Below are 12,311 nucleotides of genomic sequence, written 5' to 3'. Positions count from 1 at the left end.
TCTACTTATTAATGCAAACAGGAGATATTTATAGATGTAAAATATTTTATTTGTAAATGCTGATCTTCCAAATCTGCTTCCACAAATTTCAAAGCCCATAACACTCTGTATACTTCAAAAATTCATTTTTGCCAACATTAGAGAACTATTATACAGAACCGAAGAGAGAGAGGAAAAAAACCTGTAGGACAAATACTGGTAGGATGTTGGAATATTGTACAAGAGAAGAAAAATATTCAAGAAACAAATTTCATACAGCTATTTATCAAGAGAAAAATATATACAATTGATTTATTCTGTAAGATAAAAATACATCATGCCATATACATTACAAGTTCAGAACTGTATCACTGAATTATACCGACAGTTTTACAGTCCACTTCAGCTGTGCACACAAAAAAACTTCATTTCTTTTTTAATATTTAGACTGTGAAGTGTCAGTACCAGAATTTAAAGTACAAAATAAAAAAACTAACCTGGTTCAAAATGTTGATTAGGTTTCTACAAGCCAAACACAAACAGTGTTTATTTTTTTAAAGAAATGTAAACAAAAACAATCCATACAAACACGTTATTAAATTACATTTTCCAAAACCCTATTGCGAGAGTCCTGCAGATGAAAGCACAATTACACCTATATTTTTTTCCTTGTTTTTATTTTTAAAGAAGGCAGCTATTGTATTAGACTTACGCTTTCACTACACATTTCTATTTCCATTACATGATTTTAGTGTGAGCCGAACAGTTCATGTAATCCCCCTCTACTCTTTCCGGAAAAGAAAAAAAAATCAGTGTTCGGCTTCTGTTTTGGGTGGTTTAAGCAGTTATTCACAGTTATCACAAATTCTAAGCACAAAAAAACCTGATTTAAGAAATAGGGATGTAACAATATAATACAAATAAAATAAAAACCAGTCTAAATTTCCTCAGACATCTACAAAAGTCATCGCTGTAATATACATGCTCTATTATCAGTCTTAAGGGTCGACTTAAAAAAGTTATTGATAGAGCACAACTGAGCCTGCTTTCAAGGTTAAAAAAATAAAGTAAAACCTCTCTTAAATTGAGATTTTGGTTATTCCATAGCAATTTTTAATGGCATGTTTAGTAATACATGAGATCATATTGTAACATCCCTATCAAAGTTTAATAATAATAAGCACCCGAACTGCTGCAGAGTCTGGTAGCATTTGGTCAATTACTATTTCTTTATATTGTACTTTTTTCCCCCTCAAAATTATTTACACTTCTGTACAAAGTAACAGGGTGTGTTAGTTCTGCAGGTAACAGCAGCAGCTTGGCTTCTAACTCTTCCTTTTAAAAATAGCTTCATTCACTTATTTCAATAATAAATACAAAAAGTTTCTCTTATTTTACAGAAATCAAAAACTACAATAAACTGACTCATGGAATCAAGTATTTTAAATGTATTTTAGTGCAAGTTATTTTTTTCCCTTAGCTCTATCCCTAAGGAAGTCATTCAGTACATTCCTTGTTCAGTGGTGTCTACTTTTTATTTAAACTTATTTTTTTTTTTCTGTATTTAGAGGGCCTGCCCCTTTCATAAAGTAAGGCTGTGGCCAGCACTTTGGACGTCTCCCTTTCTTTCGCTGGTGATTTCAGTCTACATTCATTGATGCCACGCTGCCCCTCGGCAGGTCAGCTCTCTATACCGCTTTCTCTGCCCACACTCAACATCTTCTCCGTTGTGAGCGAGTTCATAAAATCAAAAGTGCTGGGCCGGTCTGGAGATCTGTGGCGCCTCTCGTGCGCCCGGGAAGCCAGGCGCCGACCGACCACGTCTCCCGCCGTCTGGCTCCCTCCCTTCTGGCGCTTGGCCTGGGAGCAGAATATAGGTAACTTGCAGAAGGGACCACTTTCGCCCCCCGCTTCCAGCCTGCAAAACGGCGCCATCAGAGTCACTCCTTCCTTGGGACACGCAGCCCTCGGAGACGGCAAGGAATGCATCTAGTTCATCCATTTCCGGCAGTTCACGGCTCCACAGTGACATGGAATCTTGTGCTGATCATCTTCAAAATCAAACTTATAGTCGTAACAGAGCTGAAAAGAATATATATATATATATATTGGTCAATTGATCCCACAGTGGTCCACACCTTAGTTACATCTAGACCAGAGATTCCCAAAGTGGGCGCTACCGCTCCCCGGTGGGCGCTGGAGCAATCCGGGGGGTGGTGATGGCACCTATTAGGACACGGGGGTGGGGGCAGAGGAGGGGTGGGGCCTCTTCCCAAGTGCCGGAGACAGGGCTGAGCACCTGAGGCGCCTGTTAGGACACACAGGGGGCAGACTAGAGGAGTGGGCGTGGCTTCTTCCCAAGAGCCCGAGACAGGGCTGAGCCTCTATACCTCTCCTGAGAGGCCTTTTAGGACTAAAGGGAGGGGCTGGGGTGGGGCTTCTTCCCAAGAGACAGGGCTGAGCCTCTGTATACCTCCCCTGAGGTGCTTGTTAGAACACGGGGCGGGGTATAGAGGTTCAGCTCCGTCAGGCACTTGGGAAGAGGCCCCTCCCCCTCCTCTAGCCCCGCCTACTGTGTCCTGGCAGGTGCCGCAGGACAGGGATAGAAGCTCAGCCCTGCCTCAGAGCTCGTAACCGCCCATCCCAGTCCTGGTCGCCCATTTGTTGCCCCGCCCACCTCCCCTCGCAGCCCTGCATCTTGGACTAGTGGAGAGGCTCAGCCCCGCCCTCTTGGGCAGGAGCCACGCCCACCCCTCTAAGCCATGCCCCCTACCAGGGGGCGCCGAGTCATTTTTTTTCTGGAAGGGGGGGGCAGGCCAAATAAGTTTGGGAACCACTGATCTAGACAATGCACTCTCTGTGAAGCTGCCTTTGAAGATGGCTCGGAAACTGCAACTGGTGCAAAGATCAGCAGCCAGGTTACTAACTGGGCTAGCTATAGGGAGCACACAATGCCCCTACTAAACTAGTTCCATTAGCTGCTGATAAGTTTCCGGTCCCAATTCAAACCTACAATGCCCAAAATGATTCAGGTCCTGTCTATCTTTATGACTGCATCCTCCCCAAGAACTGGCGCAGGCTCTAAGATTGGCCGGGGAGGCCCTCTTCTTGGTCCCACCATGGTCACAAACATGAGGGAGAGGGCCTTCTCGGTGTTAGCCCCCCCCCGGGCTCTGGAACCCCCCCCCCCCCCCCAATTAGGGAGATTACACAGGCCCACACACTGTCCTCCTTCCATAGAGACTTGAAGACCTGGCTGTTCAAACAAGCTTGAGAATGCCTAGTCCCTAGCTGATCTATGCAACTGTTACGCAGCCTTGCATTTATCCCAGGCCCTTGTCTCATGGTTAGAGCTTTGCACTTATCCCAATCCCTGTCCAATAGTTTACAGCCTGGCTATGTTTAGAGTAGCTTACCATAATTGGTCGATGAGCACTGTTTTAATTGAGCTTTAAGTCATTGTTCAATATGCCTATATGTTTTATTCAAATGTATTTTTAAATTGTGTTTTATTTTATGTACTGCTTTTGGCACACTGTGCTATGTGTAAGCCATCCCCAGTCCCTTTGGGGAGATGGTGGCGGGACACAAGAATAAAGTAGTAATAGTAGTAGTAGTAGTAGTCGTCGTCGTCGTCGTCATCATCATCAATATTATTATTATTATTATTATTATTATTATTATTATTATTATTATTATTATTATATTCTATGCTTGCAAAACCTATCAAACCCTGTAAATCAGGCATGGGCAAACTTCAGCCCTCCCTCCAGGTGTTTTGGACTTCAACTCCCACATTTACTAATACAGTAGAGTCTCACTTATCCAACACTCGCTTATGCAACGTTCCGGATTATCCAACGCATTTTTGTAGTCAGTGTTTTCAATACATCGTGATATTTTGGTGCTAAATTAGTAAATACAGTAATTACTACATAGCATTACTGCGTATTGAACTATTCTTTCTGTCAAATTTGTTGTATAACATGTTTTGGTGCTTAATTTGTAAAATCATAACTTAATTTGATGTTTAATAGGCTTTTCCTTAACCTCTCCTTATTATCCAACATATTCACTTATCCAATGTTCTGCTGGCCGGTTTATGTTGGATAAGTGAGACTCTACTGTAGCTGGTAGGATGTTAGGAATTTGAAGTCCAAAACACCTGGAGGGCCAAAGTTTGCCCCATGCCTGTTTTATAACATCACAGAGGGCCACTTTACCTAGCAACAGCCAAACCAGTGACATCAGAAAGGGCCACTTCACCTAGCAATAGCCTTTGGCAGACATATTTTAACTTTCATAGATAGATAGGCAGATTGACAGTTGGCTAGCACTGATTCCAGTAGTGCTAGTAAATTAAACTGAGTTACAAGTGCCATCATGGAGTTTAAACTCCATTAAACTAAACTCCTGACACAGAGTTTAATGATCAAGAGCAGGTCAGCTCAGGTTTCTTCACTTCTATTAAGTATTTCCAGAATCAGCCACGAATGGCGTAAGAAGCTTTTATATGTCACAACACGGAGTTGATTTAGATATGTAGGGCGAAGTGCTAAAATTTGGGCATGGGAGATACGTATCTCATGCATTTGGGACCAGTGTTCCCAGTATTAAAACATACACACACCATAGTGTAGCTTTACATAAACCTAAAGATGTTTGTGGAAGCATATAGAAAAAGGCTATGGCTTGCCCACTACATCAGTTTGGAGCAAAATGAACTCATGACAGTGTTTGAAAAAGAGGGAAGTGCCAGTCAATTTCACTTCCAACCTTTTGGCCTAGGAAACTGTGTTAAAGACGTATCCTACAACAAGCCATAGTAGAAGCCATACAAACCGTACCTCTTCCCCTTTCTGGATTCTCCTGCTAGAACTGATGATGATTTTATGCCCCCTTTCGAAGGTTACAACCTCAGCCACACAGTTCGGTGCACAGGAATGATTAATATACCTAAAAGGGAAATGAAACAAAGCAAGAACTCAAGCATGAGATTTAAAAACCGTGGAGGTGCTTCAGCAATTGCACCCAAAGTTGACCTGAGGAAAGTAACGATCTAAGCATTGTTCCAATTATATTATCCATTAAAAAACGAGTACAAGGAAAATAGCCGATCTCTAAAACGATACCACCTTGCGGGGCCTCCTGTCAGCGTGGCATCAATGACGTGATCGTTGTCGATGCGGAACATGTACACTCCACGGTTCTAAGAGAGGAGGGAAGTAGAGAGAAAAATCCAGTTAAATGTGCACAGTCATGAAAGAACATTCTCAATTTAATAATATATCTCAGGCATGGGCAAACTTGGGCCCTCCAGGTGTTTTGGACTTCAACTCCCACAATTCCTAACAGCCTACCGGCTGTTAGGAATTGTGGGAGTTGAAGTCCAAAACACCTGGAGGGCCCAAGTTTGCCCATACCTGCTTTAGAAGAAAGCTTACACTTGCTATGTTATATAAATACGGGAAAAACACATCAAGCTGCCTCATGCAATACCTGAGATTCGTAGAGCTTCTCCTTCCTGTTGGCTACCTCGTTGCGGATGATGGTTCCAATGTATTCAATGACCATGGTGTGCTTTTCAATGTCTCTAGCAGCATATAAGCCCAGACCCTACAAAGGTAAAAGCGGACGGTTTAGGAGTCTTGTACTTATTGCTGGTGTGAAAGGATTAACATTTGAGTACCAAAAAGCTTAAAGTGATGAAGCTAATGCTACTTAATAAACTTGCAATGGAATCCTGTGCCTGTTTACCCAGGAATAAATCCCACTGTGTTAAGATGGGCTTATTCCTTTCTGAGTGTATTAGGAGCTGCAGCCTAAAACAGCAATTAAATGAGAACACCAATATGCTTCTACAACAGGGGTAGTCAATCCATTTTCGTCAAGGGCCACGCCATCTTTATTATGGTTGCCTTCAAAGGGCCATTAAATCCATGGAAGGAGAATCAGAAAACAGGAAGCCAACTTTAGAGATTTTTTATTGCGGTCAGTGCTTAATAATAATAATAATAATAATAATAATAATAATAATAATAATAACAACAACAACAACTACTACTACTACTACTATTATGCTTGGGAAGTGTTCGACTTGTCATTTTGTCAGTAAAATAGTAGTACAGTAGAGTCTCACTTATCCAACATAAACAGGCCGGCAGAACGTTGGATAAGCAAAAATGTTGGATATTAAGGAGGGATTAAGGAAAAGCCTATTAAACATCAAATTAGGTTATGATTTTACAAATTAAGGACCAAAATATCATGTTTTACAACAAATGGACAGAAAAAGCAGTCCAATACACAGTAATTACTATGTAGTAATTACTGTATTTACGAATTTAGCACCAAAACTTCACAATGTATTGAAAAATTGACTGCAAAAGCATTGACTACTAAAAGGCAAGCTGCATTGGATAATACAGAACGTTGGATAAGCGAATGTCGGATAAGCGAGACTCTACTGTAGTAGTAGTAGTAGTAGTAGTAGTAGTAATAATAATAATAATAAGAATAAGAATAATAATAGGGTTACTGTGAGTCTTCCGGGCTGTATGGTCATGTTCCAGAAGCATTCTCTCCTGACATTTCACCTGCATCTATGGCAGGCATATTCACAACCTCTGAGGATGCCTGCTATAGATGCAGGCAAAACGTCAGGAGAAAATGCTTCTGGAACATGGCCATACAGCCCGGAAACTCATAGCAACCCAGTGATTCTGGGCATGAAAGCCTTCAACAACACTATGACACAGTATGACATAGCAAACGAGATATATATGCTGGATTTCGTATTACAAAATCACAAGTCGCACAATTCCCAAGTGTTTAGGACTGTGTGATACATCAGACATCATCATCGTCATCGTCATCCTCATCATTCAGCCCATGAGCCTTGGGTTTGTCAGATGTATTCTACAACTAGTCATTTCAAATGCATTTCTTATTGTTTTTACCCTGACTAGAAGAGACAGTGACAACAACTTTACGACAAAAGCTTGAATCCTACAGTTAGATCCAAGAAAAATATATATATTGAATTAATGGGATTTACTTAAATGCTGACATGGTTCATGGCTGGGAAAAACTAACAGGATTCAGGCCTGTATGTCTTGCTAGAAGATGCTGCAACTGACCTGAATTCGTGATCGTGCCAAGTAGACATTGGATTTCCATTCAGTCTTCATCTTCCGGTATTGTGAGGACTTTGAATGAACAAACTGTTTACTGTAAGGTGCATTTAGTTCTCCTGTAACTGTGCTCTGAAATGACTTTGAAGTGCTGGTGCTATTCAAGGTATGAGGCCTGTAGGAATGGGTCACATAACAGAAGAGACATAGAAGAAAAACTGAAGATCTCTCTGAATTGTGTCGCCAAAGTGAACTGAAAGCCCCCTCCAGACAGACAAGACATTCAAAGCCAACTAGCGTAGACAACGTAACAGGCCCCCTGGCTTGGACATGCACATACACAGCCAACGACAACAGGGTTTGTAAGCAGCACACAGAAGCACAAGTATCCTACGCAGCCTATAAACCCTGGGCTGTACTATGTGAATTTAAAAGAAAATACCTTAACACAAACCTCTTGACATGGCTGCTCATTTTGGGCTCAGAGCGGGCGCAGCCGGTGGGGTTGATGGCGAGGGGGAGCTCCATGAGCGGGTTTCGGCCGTATCGGAAGGTGTAACGCTCACAGGCCTCGACCCCGGGGAGCTGAAAACACACAAAGAAGTGACGTGTGAATACAGTTGCAGAACAGCAAGAGGACTGTGAATAAGAACCACTGATATTCCATACAGAGGCAGAAGATACAAGCAAGTGCGTTGCAATGTTGGTTCCTATTTCTTCCTAGATCTAGGATGGTTTGGAGGTATCGGTACTCCCCACTCCTATTTTTCAAGACACTCCCAAATCTTGATTCTATGATTCTTCAGATACTATTTTCCAACTGTTTGTAGATGCTCTTATTGGTTTCCCTCCAGTTCCACCGCTACTACTCAGTGTATTGGTATGACACCATTTCTTACAGTAAAGATAGAACTAAGACTGTTCCAATTCATACAAGAAAGATTACACATTTAAGAATGAATTCTTCCCAAGGTAGGGGATACACATTAATGTCAATTCTGCACTCCAGCATTGGACAAGATCAGTGTTCTCTAACTGGACTGAAAATAGCCATACTGACATTCCCAATTCAATAATATATCTCAGGCATGGGCAAATTTGGGCCCTCCAGGTGTTTTGGACTTCAACTTCCAAAAAAGCCATATTCTAGAGAAAAGGAGAACTAATTGCAATACCTCACATCAAATCATTACCTTGTATTTTCACAACCGTTAATACAACAGAAATAAACTAATTTCCAAGAAAACACACCTCGGAATGCAACAAAGAACAATGCTGGAAATATTCCACTGATTAAAAGCTACTGCTCTTGTTACAAGACAACATTAAACCAATAACACTCTTCTTAAAACTCTGATTTTTATTACCTAATAACTGTTAGGATTTTCTAGGTGCTGTGGAAAACTACCCAAAAAACAGCAGCACGTCCAATAATATGCAAAAAACAGGATACCTATAGTTGAGCATTCAGCTCACAGCAAGCAGAGCGTGAATACCATGTGGCTGTAAACAGCTTAGAAGGCAATCAGAGTTTAATCTTTAAATGATTAAAGATATATTTACATTGAAAGTAACTACATTTCTTAATAGTAAAGAACTGGGTTCTAACTACTCTAAACTCCATTTCTTCTAGGGTTCAAAGAGAGGGAAAAATCTCCAAACATTACATCTCTCCTGACACACAATCAGAGAGAGATCACAATACACACTGATTGGCCGAAACTAACAGCAACCCAGTGATTCCGGCCATGAAAGCCTTTGACAACACATTCCAACTGTCATTCAGAAAACAGGGGGGAAGGGATTTTCCTGAGCCAATTCTAATTTACTTATTTAAAGTATTTATATTCCGCCCTTCTCACCCCAAAGTGGACTCAGGGTGGATCACATTACACATATAAGGCAAACATTCAATGCCTTAACATAGAACAAAGACAAAGACAAATGCAGGCTCCGAGCTGGCCTCAAACTCATGACCTCTTGGTCAGAGTGATTTGTTGCAGCTGGCTGCTCACCAGTCTGCACCACAGCCTGGGCCTATTCTAAGCCATGGATGTGAGTTCAGGAGAGACCAAATTCCAGAGCTACATTGCAATGCCACTGCCATTGGAAACTTGGGCAGTGTGGGGTTGAATTCCAACAATAACTGCATGTTATAGTCACTTTACAAAACAAACTTCCATATCTAAGAATGTGGATGAACACCAAACAGGAACAGGCCTAATTGAGCCTGCTATAGTTCTGTTATGACTTACTGATTCAGCTATTCTCGCTACCGCAGAGACGGTCAATCCAAAAAGGTCTTCCCCTTTCAGATATGCAGAGAAGAGCTGCAGCATCTCAGAGGTTTTCCTTACAGAAGCAACAGGCTCCAGGATTTGATCCCAAACACCTACACAGAGGGAAGATACAGTCAACAACAACAACAACAAAGCGGGAAAATATCCTCAGCTTATTGGTATGACACCATTTCTTACAGTAAAGATAGAACTAAGACTGTTCCAATTCATACAAGAAAGATTGCACATTTAAGAATGAATTCTTCCCAAGGTAGGGGATTCACATTAATGTCAATTCTGCACTCCAGCATTGGACAAGATAATTGTTCTCTAGCTGGATTGGAAACAGCCATACTGGCATTCCCAATTCAATAGTATATCTCAGGCATGGGCAAACTTGGGCCCTCCAGGTGTTTTGGACTTCAACTCCCGCAATTCCTAACAGCCTGCCGGCTGTTAGGAATTGCGGGAGTTGAAGTCCAAAACACCTGGAGGGCCCAAGTTTGCCCATGCCTGACTCTATCTGGTGCTTAGGAAACTGTTGTGAAGTTACTATACAAAATCCCAGAATACTTGTATCTACACAAACACAAGATGGTCTATGCACAAAGAAAATATGTCCAAATAGCATATAGTATTATTAAAGTTCCCAGTACAAAGCTCAATTTGGCAGTACCAGACAAAACGAAAAGGAGCAACAGCTCTAACACAAAAATTATCCAAATCTGATATTGGTAAAGTCTGTTTACTTTGTTTGGAAGATATTTTCATTGACTTTGTATCCCTGAAGCCTATATACATTGGAACCAATATCAGATTTGGATAACTTTTGTGTTAGAGCTGTTGCTCCTTTTCATCTTGTCTGGTACTGCCATATTGAGCTTTGTACGGGGAACTTTAATAATACTATATGCTATTTGGACATACTGTTGTGAAGTTAACCATCCATTTACTCTCTCAATATCCTGTGATACCTTTTGGAGTTGCGTCGGTAAGGACCACGTCTTCGTGGCCTTGCTCGATGATCCTGATGATGAAGAGGGGGAGGCCATCCTTCTCCTCGATGGAGCACAGGTAGCGGCACCTGCGGTTGGCATACCGCGTGCTCCAATACAAGCGGCTGGCCTCGTAGCCCACTGGGTAGAGCACCCTGGAAGAATGGAAGGCCTGCATCTGATGCGGCAGGAGCTGTCCGATGGTGTGGAAAATCAGGCTCCCCACCCGGAAGGTGTGCTCGCGGTCCCCGCGTTGGACGATGCTGGCAATCTGCCGGACCTCGTCGCGCTGCACGTAGACCCGCCTGAAGACGGCGAAGTAGCTGAGCTCCTGCTCGTGAACGCCCTTTGGTTTGTGCATTGGGCAAAGCATAGTTTTGTCCTTAAAAAACATGCATTGTGCTTTAATGGCGCAGGTAAAGTGATAAATGTTGGTGCACCTTAACCTGTGACAGCCGCTGGTGGCGCCCATCTTGTGGCAGAATGTGCATTTCATTTGCAACCCTCTCCGCAGGGCGAGTTCCACGTTGATTAAGGCACCAGCTTGTGTCTCGTAGACCTCCGTAGACCAAAGGGCACAATTCAAATGGACCCAAAGGTCTAAGTCAAGGTTCAGAAGTCTCGCTGGCCCGTCCGTGAGTCCATCGCCCTCTTCGTGACAGAAGCAACACTTCCGGTAGTCCTTCGGAACTGGATCGGGTTTAATCGTTGTGCCCAGTTTCTTGAGGAACTCGTCTATCTCCTCATCGCAAGGAGGTTTGAACGTTCCTTTAGGAATCACAATCTGTATATTCCATTTCTTCCACTTCATTCCTTTCCATTTCTTACTGGCTGGTCGACTGTCGTCAAGACCGTTGGGAATTGTTCTCAAACGGGGTTTTAGTTTTACCGTGACCTTAAGTTCATCTGGTTTGGGTTCCACTCTGGCTGCTTCAAAAGCAGGAGGGAAGATGATAAGGGGAGAGGAAGGCGGAGAAGCCTTTTCCTGGAACTGAGGGAGGCAGTGCACATCTAAGGTAGAAATATTGTTGTTATATTGGTGGAACACTTTGGGGGGAACCTCCTTCGCTGGAAACTGTGTTAACGAAGGAATCGATTCCTGAAGAATAAGGAGAAAGCAATGAAATATGGAATTAACAAAGCATGCCCAGTCTATATTATTTTCAAGTCCACAGACATGTAAATGGACATTCACATCCAATGTTGCACAAGAGGATAAAGTAGTCAAACCCTTGTAGGTTTGACCTATTTGCCCACTTAGTATAGACCCATAGGTTTGCCTTCTCAGTATTACATTTAATTGCACTTTAATGACTATGCCTCCCTGATGATTTTGACATATTTTGCACTTTGGCCCTGATCCGTGAACTCAACTCATGTTTGTAACACCTTATTAATATGTTGACCTTTTATGATTGTTTTTATCAGTTACTGTTGTTTTATTGTTGATTGATTTGTTTTATTGCTTTGTTTGCTTTTATATTGTTGTGTCCGGGCATGGCTCCATGTAAGCCGCCCCGAGTTCCTTCGAGGAGATGGGGCGGGGTATAAGAATAAAGTTGATGTTCTTGTTATTATTATTGTTGTTGTTGTTGTTGTTGTTGTTTACTTGTTTTGACGTCAGTATTTTTTTTTTGTAATAAGCCTGGATGTTCCAACTGTTAGAAGCAGCTTTTAAGGGATGGAATTACAAAGAAGTATCTGAAGGAGAGACAAAGATTTCAAGCATATTTCTCTGGATTTGGAAGAAATATGCTTGAAATCTCCCAGCAGGGAAGTGCAGACGCAAAACTAATAAGAACATCAGCCCTGGCCTTGTCTTACTCAACTGCTGAGTATGCCTGCCCTGTCTGGCACAAATCTGTCCACATGAATCAGGGGAATATAGCACTGAACGAAACATGCAGAATAATCACAAGATGCCT

The 12,311-nt window shown here is 42.1% G+C and overlaps 1 protein-coding gene across 10 annotated transcripts in view; it reads right to left on the bottom strand.

Moving 5' to 3' along the window:
- Positions 1-27: 27 nt before the first annotated feature.
- kmt2c (lysine methyltransferase 2C) overlaps positions 28-12,311 on the bottom strand; it is a 204,428-nt gene continuing 192,144 nt past the window's right edge. For 8 of the 10 annotated variants that reach the window (XM_062957187.1, XM_062957192.1, XM_062957193.1 and 5 more), the window contains 8 exons: positions 10,366-11,485; positions 9,368-9,504; positions 7,555-7,697; positions 7,119-7,287; positions 5,479-5,595; positions 5,115-5,188; positions 4,827-4,935; positions 28-2,061 (listed from right to left, as the gene is read on the bottom strand). In XM_062957187.1, coding sequence (XP_062813257.1) covers positions 1,969-2,061; positions 4,827-4,935; positions 5,115-5,188; positions 5,479-5,595; positions 7,119-7,287; positions 7,555-7,697; positions 9,368-9,504; positions 10,366-11,485 — 1,962 coding nt within the window. In that variant the 3' untranslated portion in view covers positions 28-1,968. The remainder of the gene's footprint in view (positions 2,062-4,826; positions 4,936-5,114; positions 5,189-5,478; positions 5,596-7,118; positions 7,288-7,554; positions 7,698-9,367; positions 9,505-10,365; positions 11,486-12,311) is intronic. The other 2 variants (XM_062957189.1, XM_062957195.1) reach the window with 1 other exon arrangement.

Source organism: Anolis carolinensis, chromosome 6, assembly GCF_035594765.1.
Source record: "Anolis carolinensis isolate JA03-04 chromosome 6, rAnoCar3.1.pri, whole genome shotgun sequence".
In the NCBI taxonomy this organism is placed as follows: domain Eukaryota; kingdom Metazoa; phylum Chordata; class Lepidosauria; order Squamata; family Dactyloidae; genus Anolis; species Anolis carolinensis.
Note: the sequence above shows the minus strand (reverse complement) of the source record. Positions and strands in the feature narration are given on the sequence as shown.